The sequence below is a fragment of the Sylvia atricapilla genome, chromosome 6, assembly GCF_009819655.1.
Source record: "Sylvia atricapilla isolate bSylAtr1 chromosome 6, bSylAtr1.pri, whole genome shotgun sequence".
NCBI lineage: Eukaryota > Metazoa > Chordata > Aves > Passeriformes > Sylviidae > Sylvia > Sylvia atricapilla.
Window position 1 is genome coordinate 39,449,382 of NC_089145.1, and position 20,026 is coordinate 39,469,407.

The window sequence follows — 20,026 nt, forward strand, 5'->3', positions numbered from 1 at the left end:
GCAGGAATCTCGGCTTCCCCGGACGCGGCATCGCGTCCCGCGGGGATGGGGTCGCTCCTGGGGTCGCTGCGGGTCGCGCTCAGGAGACAAAGCCTGTCTCGGCCCGGTCCGGCGGTAGAGCTCCTGGGAGCACCGGGGCAACGGGGAACTTGTGGTGTCGGCCATGGATAAAATCCCTTGAAGCTGGTCTCTCTCGGCCCTGGTGGCACAAGGCGAGGAGCCCCAAGAACCTTTCCCAGACAGGGACAATCCAGTCACACCAGATCGTGCTACATCCCAGAACCCATCGTTCCCAGCTGGAGAAGGTGCAAAACTATTTGGGTTAGGCTGGTTTTGCGCCTTGAGTGACCCTTTAAACGGTTAACACAAGGTTCCTGGGTCCATTTCAATGTCGCTTTTCTTTATCTTCCTCTCCCCTCCCAGCAGTGCTGCCAGTATCGCCCCATCCGGGCCGGTTTCTGGGGAACAAAGGCTGGGGACCTGGGGGACAGCCCCTCGCCCCTGCGAGCCGCTCTTAATGAGGATTCATTTCTTTAGCCTACAGTCCTGGCTTTCATTACGGAGCCTGTCTCGCTCTGTTCATGGTCATTAGGCTGCAGCCCAGTAACTCCCGCGCCAGATCATGTGTATGATTAAAAAAAAAAAAAAAAAAATCCCTTCAGTAATATTAGTAACCATCGTTCTAAATTAGCTAGCCGTTAATATAGGCTTTCTACCCTTCCACGTCTCCCTCAGCAGAGGTTTTTCTCCATCAGCCCCGTCCCGGGACGCTGCCGGGGGCTCGGCGGGGTGAGCTGGGGGGCGGCGGGGCAGCTCCTGCCCGCGGGGACGCGCCCGGAGCCGCCGAGGTCGCCGCTTTCTCACCCGTTCCCTGGGGAAGCCCGATGCTCATACCGAGGACGTCTGGGGGCTTTTTTAATTCCTGCCCGAAAAGGTTATTTGTGATCTTTCGTTGAATTGGTCAAATTATTGTTTTCCCCTAACGGAGAGGACAGTGGTGGGATGGAAGGCTGGAACAGGACTCTCGGCAATACTTATAGACTGTATTCTCCTCTAATTTTTTCTCACTCCTTCTTTCTCCCCTAAACAGATCGGCAAATCAAACCTGGGTGAAGGTGAAGCCGAAAAGTCAGTTCTTTTATTTTTTTTTTTAAGTTTCTATGGAGTGTCTCTGAACTCGTGAGTTTTGTGTGCGCTTTTATGTCTCCCTAGCTCTGTCGGGTTTTATGAAAATGAGCAGTATTGAAAGCTTTTCCATCCCGCTAGCTGTGAGCCTCACATAAATGATGTAAATGGCTCGAAGGGTTTTTTTCAAGTGAACTGTGTAGATCTGTGAAAATAATATCAGGGTTTTCCGTCAGAATGAGCTTAGCACTGTACTGAGGCGTACCATAATCTGACCCGACACCTCCGACCATCTGCGCTATCTATCTGCCTTCTGATTTACCAAATCTTCACAAGCAAAAGACAAATTGTACTTGATACTAAAGAAAAGACGGCGAGCCTCAGTCCAGCTCCATTTCTGGGGAGAAATGATTGGAGAAAATGTAAATCTGTTTAATTTCGGTCTACAGGCAACTAGCAAAGGAGCTTTCTTAAAGAAGGGAAAAAAGGAAAACAAAAACAATGGGAAAAAAAAAAGAATAAGGGGAGAAAGAGACAATAACAAGATATCAAATTAATAAGGGATTTTTTTGACAAGCATTCTAGAAAAAAAAATACATTTCAAAGAGCAGAGGGGAGAACATATTGAGTTTAATTCAAAATATATGCTGCCTTTCCGAGCATAGTCCCTAATATTCCCGGGGAGAAATTACCACTGAGCAGCTATTTGTAGAATAAAGAGTGGCTTCTTGATCATCCTCCCGTTCTCTACGGAAAATAAATCGTATGTTCGCAGTTCAGAAAGGGACTTTATCCCACCCCGAGACGTCTGGATTTGGCCCCACTCATCAGAAGGGGCGGCCGGGGCTCACCTCGCACCCAGACCAGAGGTCGCTCCCGAGGGGCACCGAGGGGCGAAAATACCCACGGGGAATGATTACTACGAGGTGATCAATATTTCAAAAGATTCCCGAAATCTCCTTTAAGTCGCTTTCCTGACCTACAAATGACTTCTCACTCCTCGCGACTATTCTCGGCGTCTACTCAGGACCATTCAGCCGAAAAGAATAAGAGGTTTAAATGTTAAAAAAAAATAGAAATAAAAAAAAATTAACGCTTTGGTTGAACGGGGTAGGGCTCTGAGCTCTTTGCGGATAGTTTCTCGTCTTAATCGAAATGGGAAGTCACCTACAGGGGGAAAGGGGAGAGTTTTCCCTAAATCTCGGCTGTTTCTGCGGTCCTCCCGCTGCATCCATTGTCAGTGACACTCCCAACATCACTATCACTGTTACTCAGCCAATTTTTTTATCTGATTTCTCAACTCTGCCTTATCCCTCTTTCCGTCTGCGAGTGCCCGGAGCTCCGTGCGAGCATCACCGGGCCGGATCCCGCAGCTTTGCTGGGGAGGATGTAGGGGTCCCGGCCGTCCTATTTTTGGGACCACTCCCTCCAACCTGCCGCCGGCACCCTGAAGAGGAGCCCCCGTTCCTCCCCTCAGCCTGCCTTCTCCGGGGCGGCCGGGAGGCTCTGCCCTGCCCGGGTCGGCAGGGCAGGGCGGCGGGGTCGCGGTCCCCGGGGAGCCGCGGGGAGCGGGGCGGGGAGCGGGGCGGGGAGCGGGGCGGTGCGGAGCCTTCCGCCGTGATTGGCAGCGGCTGACAGTGAGTGGCAGCCCCGCCATGGAAACCCGGGAGCCAATCTGCCGAGCCTGCAGCAGCAAATCAGCCGCTCCCGCAGCAGCACGGCGGTGGGGAGCTGTGCTTGTGCCTTTTCTGGTTTCCCTTTTTCCTTCTTCTATTTTTTTTTTTTCTTACTTTTTTTTTTTTCCCTTCCCTCCCTCCCCCCCCCCCCCCCCCCGCCCGCCCTCCCTCTCTGCTCCATCCTCCTCCGCCTCGCCCCTGCCCACCGCCCCCAGTCGCCGGAGCTGCCGAGCGGTCCCCATCGCCTCTCCGCCCTCCGCCGTCCCTCCCGCGGCAGCTCCGCCGGCGCCGGCGGAGGCAGCAGCGGAGCGAGGGGCGGCCCGGGGCCGCTGCCGCTTCCCCGCCGCGGGGCCGTGCGCGGTGGTGGCGGCGGGCATCGCCGGGGGTGCGCGGAGCGCGGAGCGGAGCCCGGCGCCGCCTCCATGTTCCAGCTGCCCATCCTCAATTTCAGCCCGCAGCAGGTGGCCGGGGTATGCGAGACCCTGGAGGAGAGCGGGGACATCGAGCGCCTGGGGCGCTTCCTCTGGTCCCTGCCCGTGGCCCCCGCGGCCTGCGAGGCGCTTAACAAGAACGAGTCGGTGCTGAGAGCCCGGGCCATCGTGGCCTTCCACACGGGGAACTACCGGGAGCTCTACCACATCCTGGAGAACCACAAGTTCACCAAGGAGTCCCATGCCAAACTGCAAGCCCTCTGGCTGGAAGCGCACTACCAAGAGGCGGAGAAGCTGCGGGGCCGACCCCTGGGACCGGTGGACAAGTACCGGGTGAGGAAGAAGTTCCCGCTCCCCCGCACCATCTGGGACGGCGAGCAGAAGACACATTGCTTCAAGGAGCGGACGAGGCATTTGCTGCGGGAGTGGTACCTGCAGGACCCTTACCCCAACCCCAGCAAAAAGCGGGAACTGGCTCAGGCCACGGGACTTACCCCCACGCAAGTGGGCAACTGGTTCAAAAACCGCCGGCAAAGGGACAGGGCAGCAGCCGCTAAGAACAGGTAAGGTGCTGCCCGTCCGTCGGGACACAGGCTCCCCCTTAGGGAGGCTTCGCCCGCCGGGGCCGGAGGCTGCGGGGAGGCAGTGTGAGACTGCCGGCGGAGGATGGGGGAAACGAGCCCGGGAGATTTCTCCCCGGGAAATGCAGCGAGATAAAGCAGGAGCAGCGGGAAAACGCTAAGGCTTTTTAATTACTTGAATTTAATAGGGGAGGATCCCCGCCCTGGGTTCCCTCTTGGCTGCCCTGTGGGGGAGCGGGACAGGGAGAGCAGGAGAGGGGTCGCCCGCAGCCAGCGGCTGGAGCTGACGGCAGAGGGGCTATGTTCAGAGGCTGAGAGGAGACAAACGCCTTCAAAGTTTTGCCCGGACCTATCAATACCGGTTTGAGATTTGTCCATCCTGAGAAGAGCCGGCCGTGCCCTCTGCAGGCCCTGCCACAGCCACCGTGCCCTGTTCCTCCGCCGGAGTCATCCGGGAACATTCCTTGAGATAGTGTTCTTGTTTCTATTTTATATATAGAAATATATAATAGAAATACAACATATATATATATATATATATATATATGTTACAGAACAAAATCACGACTCTAAATGAGCAGTGTTATCCCAACGCTAGCGACACAAGCAGGGGAGGGAGCAGAGGGAGCAGAGGGAGCAGAGTTCCCCCTTTATCTCCTCCCCAGGATCGCGGAGTGAGGATAATTCCCCTTGTCGCCCCTCAGTCGGGCTGTCATACGTGGGGACCGTGGGTACCGTCACCCGAAGCCCTTTTTTATAATCTAAGAGAAGATGTAAGGCCTACCGGACGGGAGACGCCGCCTGGGAGCTGCTGCAGGGCATTACTGACCCCTAGGACAAGGCCCGGTGTGGGAGCAGGCTGCGGAGGAGGGAGAGAGCCTTTCCCTGGGTGTACCAGCCTAGGAGCGGGGCTGACCCTGGGGTGCTCAGATCTGAGGAACTGGGTGCCTACCCAGCTTCTCTCTCCTATCACTGGTGTAAGTGGTGAGAGCCGGAGGTCGGGGGCAGCGGTGTGGGGTTGCCGGTCGGGGTTGCCTGTTGCTGGTGGGGACACAGGGGGCTGTCGGTGGGTGCCGGGGTGCGGAGGGCGGGCGGTGATGCTGTGTGTGCCGGTTCCTTGCAGGCTACAGCAGCAGGTCCTAACGCAGGGCTCGGTGCGCTCGCTGCAAGCGGAGGAGGAGAGCGGCGGGGAGGCGGTGGGGGCCGCCTCCAGCCCCGCAGCCAGCCTCTCCAGCAAAGCGGCCACCTCCGCCATCTCCATCACATCCAGCGACAGTGAATGTGACATCTGACACCGCCGCCGTGGCAAACCGTGGGGAGCGGGAGGCCCGGCTCACCGGTGCCTGCCCACACGGCCGGAGCATCAGCGGGGCCGGCGGTGCCCGGCGCGGGCGCCGAACTCGGGGTACGGGGCGCTCCCCGGCCGCCCGCCCGAGCCTCCCTCCCAGCCCCGCAGCAGACTGCATTAAAAAACGTCATTAAAATCGTTGTCGCCTTTATTTTGAGGGATTTGCAGAATTGATGCCTAAAAAGAAATAATTAAAGAAGGCCCAGGAAATGTTTTAAAAAAAAATAAATTAAAAAACCGAATGCCAAGTTGCAAAATGTCTGAGCCCCTGCCCTTATCCCGCGGGGTTATTCCATGTTGAAAAGACGCTGTTCTTTTGTTTGGGTTTTGCTTTACTTTAAAGGGTTTTTTATATATATATAATGTTTATTTACTTATTTAAGGGATTGCTATGGTAGATTTTTTCTATTATTATTATTAATTATTATTATTATTTTTGGCTTGTTCTCTATGTGCACAGGTGACTTGTAGAGCATGTGCAGGACGAAACTGTATGAAGCAGCCTAAAACCATAATAAAATATTTGGTGAACGACCCTCGCATCTGCTTTGAAATGACGGTGTCGCTCTCAAGCCCGCCAGTTTACGCAGAGCAGATCTCCGAGGGCACGAGTATTTCAGCAGCAGCCCGGCAGGAACCGAACCAGCCGGTCCCCGGGACCGGGGGTGATGACTTTGCCGGGCAGGGAGCTGGGAGGAGCCGGGATGAGGCGAGACGAGCGGGAACGGGGCTGCCGGGGGATGCCCGAGGAAGGGAAGGAGGCCGCATCGCCGCCGCTTCTTCTCTCCCAAGAGCTGAAGCTTTGGGGGTTATCGGAGGCGAACTTACTGAGAGAATGGGGGGGAGAGGGAAAAAAAAAAAAAAAAGAAAAGGAAATAAAAAATTATATTATGGAGAGGAGTGGTTGGGGCACAGCCACGCCGGGGAAACTAAGTTTCCTCCCTCACCTGGCAAAGGCAAAGAAAAGATGGGGAATTAACAGTTCTCCATGCCAGTGAAAGGCCATAACGGGGGTGAAATTATCCCAAATCGCGACCCCTGCGATGCGCCCGTGGCTGTCCCCACCATCCGCCTCCCTCGCTTTGTTTTGCGGCAGTTTTGCTGGAGGAGACCAAACGCCAGGTCCAAGAAGCGTGCTAAGCTTTTTTCCCCAGCAGAAGGATTTTATATTATACAATTTGACATTGATCTTTAAATCGCCTGAGCTGTGCTTTTTTTGTCTTCTCGGTCTCATCGCGTTTACTTCCCTGTCCTCAGAGAGATGCCTCCCCGGTAAGCTGATTGCTTGGCTCGTTTTATTTAGCAGCCGAAGCCTGGCACTGGGGGAAGCCGGGCAGCGCTGGGAGCGGGAGATGCCGCGGCTCCCGCTCGGCTCCGGCTGCCTGCAAGGGCAGCGGCCGGAGGGGCACAGAGGTGTTTCAGCTCCGTGATAGTTTAATTCACTCCTGCTGCCTTTTATTCCCATCTCGACGGTGACTTTCCCCTCTCTGTTTAAGTCTGAATTTAAAACCTGGATTCAAGGCGTTGACACTCCTCATGCCTAAAATCTGTGTTCCATCCCCAAATGCAAGTGCCTTGGTTTTCCTTACAGACTAAGTAGCAGGTAGCAGGAATTTTTTAGCTGCTTTTTCAGGTCAATTTAGAGGCAGTTCTTTTCCTGGTGGGGTGTAAATAATCTACATTTTAGGAGTACGGAAGGGTCGGATCGCAGGGCGGGGAGTGAGCACAGAGTAGGGATCTCCACCTGCTTTTGGGGTACCCGCCTATGGGAGGGTTCGGAGAGCACTTGGCACCCCAAACCCTGAGATTTGTTGCCTCCTGAACCCCACCGAATTTAAGCCGTACAAAAAGATCCCGAGTGTGCTGTTTAAGCGTCAAATGAGGTTGGGGTTTCACCTTGGGTTTGGGGTTCGCTGTTAGGCAGCGCTTCCCACCCTCGAGCTTGTTTTGGGAGCAAAAGCGGTGTTCGCCCTCAAAACGGAATCTGCTGAAATACAGTGTAATCTTTCCTTATTTCTTTTCTTCCCCGGGAAATCGGTGAATTGGATTCAATTTCTCCATCGGTTTCTGCGGGCAGAGTAGCAGCGTTTATTGTGGGGAACTAAAGATATAAAGAAAGCGGAGAGCACATGCGCTCAGCGTCTGGTAACATGGGATTTCCTTCTAACTAAAAAAAAAAAAAAAAACCCAAAACCAAAAAACAACCAACCAACCAAACAAACAAACAAAAAAAACCACCTGGAATTTGTTCAATAGGCAGCGGGGATGATAATGTCTCTTTCGACAAAGGGTTTGAGTGTCATGAAGGATGCAGTGGAGGGACCCTCCCGCGGATGCTGGCGGCAAGAGCACAAACCAGCCCCCTCGCAAAGAGTGGCCGGGGCGGGGAAAGGAGCACGGAGCCCCCGTGGGAAGAGCAGCCCTGCTGCCCGGCCTTGCTTGCTGTGGGAGAAGGCGAGAACCGAGCGTCTCCCAGCTCCGCTTCCTCGCCGCCGGACCTCTGCAGGGGCCGGGGCCGTGGAGCTGAGCCGGCGGCTTTAGTTCAATCAATAAGACCCAAAATAAAACCCACGGTTTCCCCATCTCGCCCCACCCCGGTTTTAGTGGTTTTTTTTTTTTTTTTTTTTTTTTTTTTTTTTTTTTGTTTGTTTGTTTTTTTTTTTTTTTTTTTTTTTTGTGTGTGTGTGTGTGTGTTGTTGTTGTTGTTTGTTTGGTTTTTTTCCAGCTACCCTTTCTCTTCCCTTGTTGAAAGTGAATGTCCTTCCCCTGACTTTTTCACTAATTTTTTCCCCTAAATACCATCCCAAGCCGTCGCCCTCCCGAGCCTCTAGTTGTTTTAAAAATAATAATAATTGTAAACGGATAAGAGTGAAGGAGCTTGTATTTACATTAAACAAAACGTTCCGAAAAGGGTCACTAAAAAGTCTGCCTTGACCCCTCTCTCTCCGGTTTAACAAAGACCGAAAATATTGTATCAAAAGTGAAGTGAATGGGGTAGGCGGAGAAGAGAAACAGCTTTTCCTCTCTTCAGCTGGGAAGGGGGGGAGAAATGTTTGAATATTTCCGTTTCTTTTGAGAAGCGGGGCAGCCCCGGGCAGGGCTGAATGGGAAAGTCTTGTAAGCGGGCTGGGAGGCTGTCAAACTGCTCAGAGGTAATCACTGCTAATGAAGGGGTCTCCAGCCCTCCCTGGGACAAAGGATGCTTACGAGTGCTAGCCGGGACTGAATACCTAATAAGTTTGCAAGGGGGGAAAATGAGTGAACTGTCCATAAATTGATTTTGTAAGAGGGAAAAACAAACAAACAAACAAACAAAAAAACCAAAAAAAAAACCACAGATAAAACCTTAGCAACAACAAAGCAAAAAGAAAAAGCAAAAAAACAAATGCAGGTTGGGGAGAAAGCCTGGCTGTGGTGCAGCTGGGGGCAGAAGGCCCACTTATCCAGGGAGCATTGTCCCAGTTCCACAGTGCAGAGGAGTACTGCTGCTGCTTGCAGTGGAAACTGGGGTGGAGAGAGGGCTGGGGGATGCAAGAGCCTTAGAAAAGCCACAGCAGCCTCTCCAGGCCGGGGGTACTGCCCCAGCTGCTGCCTGGTCCATGCAGGTGCTCGCTGCACGTCCATCCTCACGCTCCAGTTTGCAGAGCCCTTTGCGGAGCCTTCATCCCATCTCCATCCTACAGCCCAGTCCCAAAAAAGGGACTGTTCTCTATTTGCTCTCCCGCTGCCTTTTGCCTCTTGTCTAATCAAAGTGTTTTCTTCGCAGAGCAGGAAAAGGGGGTGTCTGGAAATCTGCTGAATATTGCACCACCAGCAGCATTTCTCTTGGCTGGGAGGGCTCCTGTACAAAGGGTCAGCTTTAGCTGGGTGCTGGGAGAGGTAAGAGGGGGCTGGGTTCAGGGAGGAAAACACCCTTGTGTGACAAGAAGAGCGTGTGTGTGTGTGTCAGAGCTGTGGGAAGCAGGAGAGTGAGCCGCATTTTGGACGTTTCACGCATCCAATTAAGGGCTTGGGAGGATCAGACTCTCGCAGATCCAGTTACCCCTGGCTGCCGCTGGGGTAATACCGTGAGAGAGAGCGTAATACTCCCCAGCCGTGTCTGCCCCCGCCTCCCAGCTATACCAGGCACTGGCTTTTCCATGTTTCTCTTATTTCTTTCTTCTCCAGGAGAAGAGCCACGTGTGTTTGCTGGAGAGGAGGATGGAGACATCAGAGGCCAAAGGGAAAGGGCACTGTGGGGTGCAGGAGCTGCCAAACTTTGACCTGTCCTTTCCCTTGTCCCCTCCCCAAGGCTACCCTGCAGCCTCAGCACCTCAAAGGAGCCTGAACCCCACCCTGACCTTGGTGTGCCCCCACGAGGGTGAAACCTAGCTGAGGATCCAGGGAAGAAACATTTCATCGTAGATCCTCCGAGGTTTACAGCACTTTGCACTCTATCAGCATTTATTCTTGGCACCAGGGTGACAGAAAAAGCCCGTGGATGTATATTCCCTTCTGCCATGACTGGCTGCAAAACCCCCAGTCAAAGGCCAGGAAAAGACTTCCCTTCCTTCATTACTAGCTGCATCCAGTCTAAACTCCCCAAAATCGCAGAAATTCCCCAGAAAGCCCCTTCTAACCCTACTGCCTTCTGATCTGTGACATAGGCCTCTCTGGCACACACTTTCCCCAGCAAGAAGTAGAGTTTGGAAGAAAATTTCCAGCTTCAAACCATGGAAAAGCAAAGTGGGTTCACATATTTGTAATCTCTGTGCCTTCCCAGAGGTGGGAGCCCATAATCCTCCACACTTCATTAATTTTCTCCTCACACTTAGCAGAGCTGGTGCCATTCCATCCCACTGGAGTCAGCCCAGAGCATCAGCCCTCACCACCATTTCCGCTATTTTTGTCCCAGAAATCCTAAAAATTGTGCCAGCCACCCAACGCTCTCCCTTTACAGGCTCTTCTCTCACTGTGTGGAGTAAAAGCCCAGGGGACTTGCCTTTTATTTTTGGGTTGTCCAACAGTGCTGAGCTAAACCCACTTCTGTGGGTGACCCTCACACCCAGCATGAGCAGGATGGGATCCTCACCCTCTCCACTTACTGCTGAGGGAAAAACATCTCTTTTCCAGCAGTGTCCAAGGAGGGGCTTGGTGGGACCTCCAGGAATTCCTTCCCAGTGGGCAGCCAAATGAATAGTGTCAGACAGGACTTGTAGCTCACTATCCCCAAAATCTGGATTTGCAGCTCATTTTCAGGCAACCAGGACAGCCTTATCAGGGGAGTGTCCATATGGAGACCAGACTTATGAGGTGATCTCTCTTTTCGCTATCTCACCTTCATCCAGCACCCACTCCCGACTGGAAAACAGCTGGCAGGGTTTTATCTCTTTGTTGTCACAGTACAGACTTGCCATGGAGCAGAAAGACACTCTGCCATGCCTGAGCTATTAAATGATTCGTCCTGATACTGCTGCCTGCTGGTGGAGTCCCTGCTCCATGATTTTCAGCCCCCTCACCCTCCCAATAAGGTGGCTGTGTCCATGGGAAAGCCTCTGCATGCCATGCCAGCTATTGAGCTCTTCCCTAGGGATTGTGTGACACAGCTCTGCCTGGACTGAGGCAAACCTGAGCCAGAGACTCTTCTAACATTTTAATAGGATAAGTGGTGAACCTCAGTGCCCTCATATGCTTTAATGTACAGATACAGCCAGACTAAATCACTTGAGACATCCCAAACAGCCTAAAGGATTTAGACACATCTCTTTATTTCCATTTAAAGCTGTTCCTCTTGATACCCCCTTTTTTTTTTTTTCTCTCTGTCTCTTTTTCTTTTTTAACAGTCTAATATAAAACAAAGATGTGAGAAGAGATGTTATAATAATCTAGAGGCAGGAGCAGAATGGAGGCATCTATTTGTCCTGAGCACCCACATCTTGTTTGCACTGGTCTCAGAAGTTCGACCCCTTTGAAAACTCCACAAAAGCTGGATAAAGGTTTCAGAGTGGAGCCCCTAAGAGACAAACAGCCACTGCTGAGGTCTGCATGCACACACAGGTATTGATCAGCAGAACAAGCTTCTCAGCCTTTATTCAATAACTCCATAGTAACCCCAACGGCACACTATCTGGGGCTGCTCTAGGACAAGCAGGAAGTTTTAACCCAGCACTACCTTCTCTTTTTCAAGACCTGTTGATTTCAACAGAGAGCTCTACAACAGGAGAACGAGACTTGATTTTTTTCATCTGGAAGCTTTTTGCTGGTCTGAATCTTCTTTCTATGCCATTAGTGGTTCCATTCAGTACAAAGTCATCCCATTCCTGCCTATTTCACAGACTGAAATGCATGTGCTTCTTCAGAAGCAATTCTTGAAATGCTTTCATAACACATAGTTGTAATACCAAGGTAACTAAGGATGGAATGAGAGCTCTTCTTTGGAACTCTGCATGGGAGGGTAATTCCCCATTAAATGTACAGTGAACCAGCCACACACTGGGACACACAGCTCCAGTGCCTTTCAGGCACCTTGAAGAAACACAAGAGCACACAACCATTCCTCAGGGAGCACATCACTGTGTCTGCAGGCTGGGAAAAAAGCCTTCTCATAAACAAGACCTCTGTACAGGAAGCTGCTCCTCAGACCAGATAGTTTCTCAAGTCTATTTGAAGACTTTATGGGTTGTTATGGCTTGGAACCGCTGTCTCTACCACACCTTCCACTAGTGCAGGTCTGGAGTCACCCCGGGGACAGATGTCCCCAAAACTGACGTGGAAGAGGTTGATCTCCAGGGGCTGCCGTGTGGTCAGTGGAGAGAGCAGTGTTCAGGTAGGTGACTCAGGGCACCTAATCCCACTCTGGTTACGCTGGCACGGTAATCCAGCCCCGTCAATCAGGCTGTGTTGCCTGGAGAGCCGGCCCCACCTTCCTCCCCCTCTGTCCTTAGCAGCAAGGAGATCTAGGCAGTTTTAACCAAGATCATCTCTCTAATCAAGTTCGCTGTCTGCCAAGGCTCGTCTCTGCCTATTGACCGCAGAGTGAGAGGAGACTCCTGAGGCCAGAGTTGATTTCTGTGAGTATTGTTCCCACTCAGTCGGTGATCCTTTTTATCCCCTGAGAGCCCCAAGTGCTGAAGGAGTGATGCAAACCAATTTGGTTGTTAAGCTTAAACTGTTGCAGTGTTTCCTGGCAGACTCATGTGGCAGGTCACTCATGGGTCAGAGGGACTTCAGGGCTCCAGTGGTGGGATGTCTCCTGCAAAGAATGGTTTTGAGGCAACGCTAGAGCCACATTGCTACTTGTGATCATAAAGCTCGTGGCTTCTTGGCAGATCTCAGTGTTTTTCAATTTTTTTTAAGCTTTTTTGCCCCAGTAATATTTCAATGTATTGCTAGTTAATGCTAACAAACATTCCTATTACAGTATTTTAGCTCGTTTTTGCCATTCTCTTTAGGCTTTGCTTCTGATGGAAAAATCATTTTCTCTTTGCTAAAGAGGTGAGCCACAGGAACTCTGCTAAAAATCTTCCCCACAGTGGCATCCTTGGTGTGCACCAGACTTGATGGATGTGGTTGTTTACAAGCATCAGGTCTTGGCTTTCACCCTTCCTTCATCACACATTGGCTTTCAAGTGTCTCATATCAAAATTAAATGTTTTTAGGACTGGGGCTTTAAGCAGATGAAATATTAAAAATTTAGGGTTTTTAGCGCAGTCTCAGAGTAAAGTGAATGAGCTGCTCTGCCTGCGGCTTGTTTTTTTAGAGACAAAGTATTTGTTCTATTACTTATTGATGTTGCTAATTGCCATCTGAGGGTTTGGAGGGGCAGGGCAGCAGGCTACATTGCTGGAAGTGGAGCCCTTCTGGGATAAATGAGCTCTGAGAAGCAAAGAATTTGCTGTAGCAGCCCTGGAATACGTGCTGCATTTTGCAGTATGTGCTGCATTTTTGCAAAGGCGCCCAGTGCTCTCCATCTCCTTTGCAGAGAGAGAACTGCTGGTGCTCAGCTCTTTTATTTAGCAAGCCACTTAATGCAGTTGCCTCATTTTAAAAGCCTGAATTTGAAAATGCTGACCCAAGAACTTAGGTTTGGGCCATGCTTGAATGCTTGCGTGTTCACTTTCCTGAACTAAGACCAGGTTCTTCTCCTCCCTCATGCCCACACACATCACACACATCTACACACACAGAGGGAGGAGGCTGTGATGGAGGGAGCTCTTAGTGTTCTGTCTAAACTAAATGTCCATTATGGAAATAAACACGCTCGAGGAAGAAAAAACCCATTGCATCCACATTAGCCACTGAACAGGTTATTACTTTACATGTGCAGTATACAACTTTTCATACAGCTGATATCTCTTGTATTGGAGCATGAACATTAACCTTCTACAGTTCACCTTGGTTTGCAAACTGCAACAATCAATTCTCCTAAGATGGATGTTCACATCTAGTTAGCTTTTTGCATTATCTCAGCTGGAGAGGTCACTAAAAATAGTTGTATAGCACTTTAAATTTTCAACAGGGAGACTTTATTATCGTTTAGATCCATCATCGCTGCTTTACCTACCACGGTTCTTCCAGCTGAAATAATGCAAAGAGCTGGTAGTGGCTAAGTGTTTTCAGAGTTCATGCACTGATGAGCAGGACAGCTTGGACAATAACTGAATTGCTAGCAACAGGAAACTGAGCGAGCTGCATGGATGGTGTAACACTGGTTCAGTAAATCCCCACCACTTCAACTATTTCATCGAAAATTCCTTTTTTTTTTTTTTTTTTTCCTGCTCTCCTGCACTGCAGAAGCAGGACTGATCTGTCACCATGTGCTGCCCTGATCCTGCACAGTCACCTTCATGATCAGCAGTCCCCAGCCTCCCTGCAGCCCTGCTGCTGTCAGTGGGATGTCTGTGGTGCCAGGAAGCATCGAGGGGCTGCAGAATCATACCCACATTGTGTGGCACAGGGTGACAGGAGAAAGGCTGTTCTTAGCAGTGTTGCAGCAGGATTTTCATTTGATATCTTTATTGCTTTTAACAATTTCCTGTGCCTTGTTACGAATAAGTCACCTTGCCAAGGCCCTTATGGCCTCCCAGGCATTACAGCTGGCTGTTTACATGTCACCTCTATGTGTCACTACATACATGGGGTTGTAGGGATGCATTTTGTCTCTTCAGGTTTGTTTGTGTTACAGGACTGACCTAGTCACTGGGAGGTTTCTGAGTTTCACCTTCCAAGTACACACGTGTGAGAGCACGGTGCCTCAGCCCAGGGCCTTGGTCCAGCTGCTCACACTGGCATTGCTGATCTTGTTTGCACTTGTAGAATATTTATTTAAGCTGTGAGGGCAAGGCTCAGAGAAGGCATGAAATGCTGACAGCACAGGCAAAGTATCAGAAGGCACCAAGGGTGATGGAGCAGAGTGGATCCTTCATTACATTGCAAAGTAGGCATAATTAATGAATTGCTTTCATTTCTTTAATAGAATAGTATTAATTATTTGTGGCATAACTAAATAAACTATATTTCCTTCAGTATTAATAGCTGAGATCTATGCTGTATCTCACTGTCAATTCAAGCCGGAACCAAACATATCTTAAGACTAGAAGACAGGTTCTTGCTGACTTTCATGGCCATTAGATCAAATCCTTCTGCAACAGCATGAGAATACAACTCTCAGGGCTTTAATCACCTTGACGTTAAAAACTTTGCAACAAGCTGCACAACAGAATCTGAGAGAAGACTTTTTCCAGCCTTGCAATTCTTCATCATTATCTCCAGAAGAGACTCTGCTACTGGGCATTAAGAAAATCCAGATAATTTCTCTTACTGCCTTGGACACTGGAGAGATGGACTACAGCTTCCTTTTTGGAGCTAGAAGGAGACTTCTGTGATGAGTATCAAAGTGGATAAAACCATAGAATAGTTTGGTTTGGGAGGGACTTAAAATCCATCCAGTTCCAACCTGCTGCCGTGGGCAGGGACATCTTCCACTATCCCAGGTTGCTGCAAGCCCTGTCCAACCTGGCCTGGAACACTGCCAGGGATGGGGCATCCACAGCCCCAGTCAAATTAAAATTAGCCATTATGCAGAAGTTTGGGATTATTTTCAACTGCAAGCCTTTTCATTCTTGTGAGGAATGGAAGAAGTACACAGCTCTGGGTGGTGTGTGCTGTTATTCCTGTCCCTCATTTCTGCCTCAGAGAAGTTTCAGAAACTGATCTTAGAAAAATGAGCTACCTGTATTTTTTTATCTTGCAAATTTTTATTCACAAAGAGAATCCTTCAGTAGGTGCTGTTCTTAACAAGTCAGGACTGATCACATCCAATTGGCATCTCCTACCCACCCAGGATGAAAGCTCCAGGTTCCAAGGCAGCTGATGGAGTCAGGGATACCCCTTTAAGTCAGAGATACAGCAAATTAACAATTATTTTAGTAAAAGTCAGCAAATGCAGAAGTCTGTGAGCTGAGGGCTATGCTGACATGGTGTGTCAGTCATGGCTCTGGTGTCCCAGGAGGACAAAGCACACAGACATCCTGACATTGCCCACACTCAAGGGACAACTGTGACCCTGCCACAGCCCCAGCCCACACCCTCACACCCTCTGAGTGCCACCCACCCCAGGGCCCTGGGATCCCTGCAGGACTGAGGCATTTGAGGTGCCAGACCCCAAAACCAGCAGGATTTAGAGCAAGTCTGAAGCACTTGGAGGAAGTACATGGGTGTTCTCATGATGGGTCCTCTGCCCTGCAGTATCTGCTCATCACAAACCCTCCCTTGTCTATGTGCTCTTTTCTTCAGCATCTTTTCAACCCCTGTGGTCCCCTTCTTTCTGCTCCTCCTCTTTTCCAGCCCTCTCCCATCATTCTTGGACAGTCCCTCTCCCCAAATCTCTTTGGAGTTTATCTAATCACCACTGAGGCTCACGGAAAGACCTGTCACCAACGTGGACCCCTCTGCTAAAAAGACACATCTTTTCCACAGCCCCCACCTATCCTTGTCGCACCAAGCCCAGAGGTGAACATGGCCTGGAAGCAGGAGGAGGTGCCAGAAAAGAGCAGAATACCTTGGTCTTGGAAGGGTCTCCACAGCGAGGGACTTTTTGAGACAGAAAAGGATTTCCTGTCCACGAAGGTTCCTTTGAGTTTTGAAAGCTTTTACCACCTAGAGTATCTCATGTCTCAGCACACCTAAACATGCTGCTAATTGTCACAGCATCACCTGTCTGGAAGTTCTGCTATGAACACCTTTTCTTGCATGATACATTAAAAAAAGAAGGCATTTTGTTTCTCTCCTGTTGTAACCATCACCCATCTCTTGGAGGCATGTAAACCTCCTGAGTTCTTGAATATTAATTCAAAGATTTTCCCATTCAACTATTAACAATTAAAGCATTTATTGTTTTCCTCATGAATAACTTCTGGGTGTAAAATTTACAAACATGCAAAGCCTGCCACACAGGAGAGGGATCCAATGTTGATTAAAATGTGTCATTCACAGAGTTTATGGGCATACTGGGTCATATGTCCATGGATAATGCATTATTATCTTTGATGTTTAGGACTGCTGGTGAAAGGTTTAACCAGCTGGACAAGACCCCCACTGAAAGAAATAGAGGATTTCAAAGGAGAGGAGTTATTTTCCTAACAGTTTTTCAGTCTACCCTCACGCCACTGAAAGACTCCAATTTCTGTGCCTTATCTCAGCAGACCATTTTCGCACTGAATTGCCAGCAAAGTGAGCACGGGACTGCAGGTGTCCCAGTCCACGCTGAGTGCAGAGCATAGCAGAGCCCTGAGGGTGGCCTTGGTGGCACAGAGGAATGGACATGAGGGTGAGGAGTGTGTGGACACTCTGCCTGGTGTCCAGCCCCTGACAGGCCCTGTGGCACATTCAGATGTGTTTGCATCCCCCTTTCCATCCACAGTCCTCTGGGAGCCCCTCTGGGTGTGCCCAGGGGAAGAGGTTGGTGCTACCCCCCAAGTCTGTGCAGCTGATTTCAGAGCCAAAAGCCAAGTGTTCCATTTCCCCACTGACATGAGCAGGTCCCCTGGTGCTGCTGCTGGGCAAAAATGGATAAATTCAGGCTGAGAAGAGTTGGTGGTGCTGGGGCACACTAAAACCAGCCCCCAAGGACCATCCCTTTGCCTTTTGGGAAGGGGCAGCAGCCTGGATTAGGGCTAAACGGATTTGTGCTTGCAGGACCCTAGGTCTCTAATTGGGTTCTTTTTTTTCCTAATTCCTGTAATCCTGGATGATTTGGAGCAGATGCTTCAAGATTACTGCCAGGGCCCAAAGGTGACTGCAGGAAAAAAAACAGTCAAGCCTGGCTGAGCAGCACAGTGGGCTGGGGGTACTGCTGTCCTTGGGGGACTTCTCTCCTGCTTAGAGGGCTACAGAACCAGGAGGGGTAGGCCTGAGCTGGGTTTTGGACCTGCCCCAGGATTTGGAGGTACTGGAAGTTGCTTTTGCTCTCCCAGCAGCCTGCAGGTGGGGGAGGATGGAGTCCATTTCCCAGGAGACAGCTAATGGGAAAGACAAAACCATACGGAGTTGCCAGAGACAGTTCATTTTTCCTGCCTGCTCCTGAGCATGTGTGAAAATCCCCTGGGTGTTGGCAGCAGCCCTCACACCTGAAAGCCCAATGTGAAGCTGTGAAGGTGCCTTACCACTCAGCCATGGCTTCAACTGATCCCATGAGCCAGATCTTTCTGTGCAACCCACCAAAGGGTGAAGATCCATCTGCTGTTGAATTTAATACATCAAATACTGGTGAAGACAGACTTTTTAAAAGGCAATAAGACAAAGGGCATTGATTTTAAACTAATGGGGAGTACATATGAGGAAGAAATAGTTTTTGGTGAGGGGGGGAGGCACTGACACAGGTTGCCCAGAATTGGTGAATGCCCCATTCCTGAAAACATTTAAGAGGAGAGGAGAGGTCTCTGAGCAACCTGGTCTAGTTGAAGATATCCCTGATCGCTGCAGAGGGGTGGCTACATGGCCTTGAAGTGTCACTTCCAGCCCAAACCATTCTGTGATTCTATGAAAACCTGCTAAACATAGGCTTGGTCTTGGCTTGGCCTGCAGTTCTTGGCATGCTGCAGCTCTTCTCCGGGGTTCTGGTGGAGCTGAGCAGCTCCTGTGTGGCTTTCACTGGAGACACCAAGGGACTGCATTGACCACAGGGACAAGAGGCCAGGGACAGGACACCAAGGAGTTTGTCCAGGGGATAAGTCAAGGAGTTGTTCTCTTGGAGAAAAGGAGGCTCAGGGAGGACCTTCTCACTCTCCACCACACCTTGACAGGAGGGTGCAGCCAGATGGGTGTCGGGCTCTTCTCTTGGGTAACAAGTGACAGGACAGGAGGGAATGACCTCCAGTTGCACCAGGGTAGGTTTAGAGTTAATTTTAGAAAAAATTTCTTCACTGAAAGGGTGCTCAGGCATTGGAACAGGCAGCCCAGGGCAGTGGTGGAGTCACCACCCCTGACGTGTTCAAAAGGCATTGTGGATGTGGCACTTTGGGATATAATATAATGTATTGATGAACCCGCCAGTGCTGGGTTATCAGCTGGACTTGATGGTCTTAAGGGTCTTTTCCAACATTAACAATTCTATGATTCTGTGAAAATGAATTTTCCTCCACACCAGCTCAGGCAATTCTGAGGATATTAAAAAAAAAAAATAAAAAAAAAATCCCAGGCTATAACCACCTTCTGCACAATGTAGAAATTAATTGATGTTGATGCCCAAGAACACTTGGATTTTCTTGGCCCAACAAGACTCTGCTGTCCATTCATTATCTCTTCATTCCTTTGTCTCTTCACAGCTCCAGGTAGGATGAGCTGGAACCTTTACTTGATCTTTGGGAAACAGCTGCCTAACCTACACAAAATGTTAAGAGTCTGGATCCAAAAGCAAACCCGTGTTTATGGGTTCCAGCAATAATTTTGCCAGTCTCTAATGCTGCAACTTCAAGCAGCCATTTAGGCTAAAATCTCTTCCTCCAACTTAATTATTTAACAAATACCATACAAAGACATGTAATATCTGCAATATTCATAGCCTTGGCAGCAGGCTGAAAACACTTGGATTTGCACGGGGTTATTCAAGGTTTTCCTTTGAAGACCAGTAGATTTCCGTTGCTCCTCTGTCACTGAACATTGCCATACAACATTAATAGCACATAACTGATTATTCATAGGCCATTTGTGAGAAAATGATGGCTCAGAGGTGGTTGCAGTAAACAAAAGCATATCTTAAAAAGCTTAAACAAGATGTGTGTGCAGGCTGACTTGCATGAGGCAGAGATTAGCTATGATTATTAGTAAATACAAGCCCCAAGCCAGGGAAGCACTTAAGCACAATCTTCTGCCCCATTGATTTTCCAGAGAAGCCTCTCAAAAAATGCCTGGGATATTTCAGGGCGCTCCCAGGCTCAGTGCTGGCCCATGTCTGTGTGCAGGATGTGGGACTGTGATGCTAGGGCTGTAATGACCCCCTCCCATGAAAACTGCTGTGCAGGTGGATGGCAGCAGTGTCTTCCTCATGGGACAGGTATTGTTTTCCCCCATTGCTTGGAAAGGAAGAGTTTACCTGGTAATGTTAACATTAAATGTTTGGATAGAAAATCTTATAGCCATGCATTTTTCTTGCTGCTTGGCAAAGCCAGCTGCTTAGAGAGGCTTTGGGTCAAGCTATTTAAAGGAGCCATTGATCCCCAGCCTACTCCCTGCAGCTACAACTCTGTGGCTGGAAAGGAGTGAGACCTCAGACCTGCTGAGGGTGGCAGGGAGAAAAGGGGCCCAGAACCTCCCTGCCCCAGGAAAGCATGCAGGTGTGGATGAGAAGGGAAAGTGTGAGTGATGTAGGATGAGCAGAGCTGTGTCTTG

The 20,026-nt window shown here is 50.0% G+C and overlaps 1 protein-coding gene across 1 annotated transcript; it reads left to right on the top strand.

Moving 5' to 3' along the window:
• The first annotated feature begins 3,061 nt into the window (after positions 1-3,061).
• Positions 3,062-5,726, top strand: SIX6 (SIX homeobox 6). The gene is made up of 2 exons (XM_066322288.1): positions 3,062-3,795; positions 4,937-5,726. The coding sequence occupies exons 1-2, from the start codon at positions 3,224-3,226 to the stop codon at positions 5,103-5,105; spliced, it is 741 nt and encodes a 246-aa protein (XP_066178385.1). The 5' UTR covers positions 3,062-3,223; the 3' UTR covers positions 5,106-5,726.
• Positions 5,727-20,026: the final 14,300 nt, after the last annotated feature.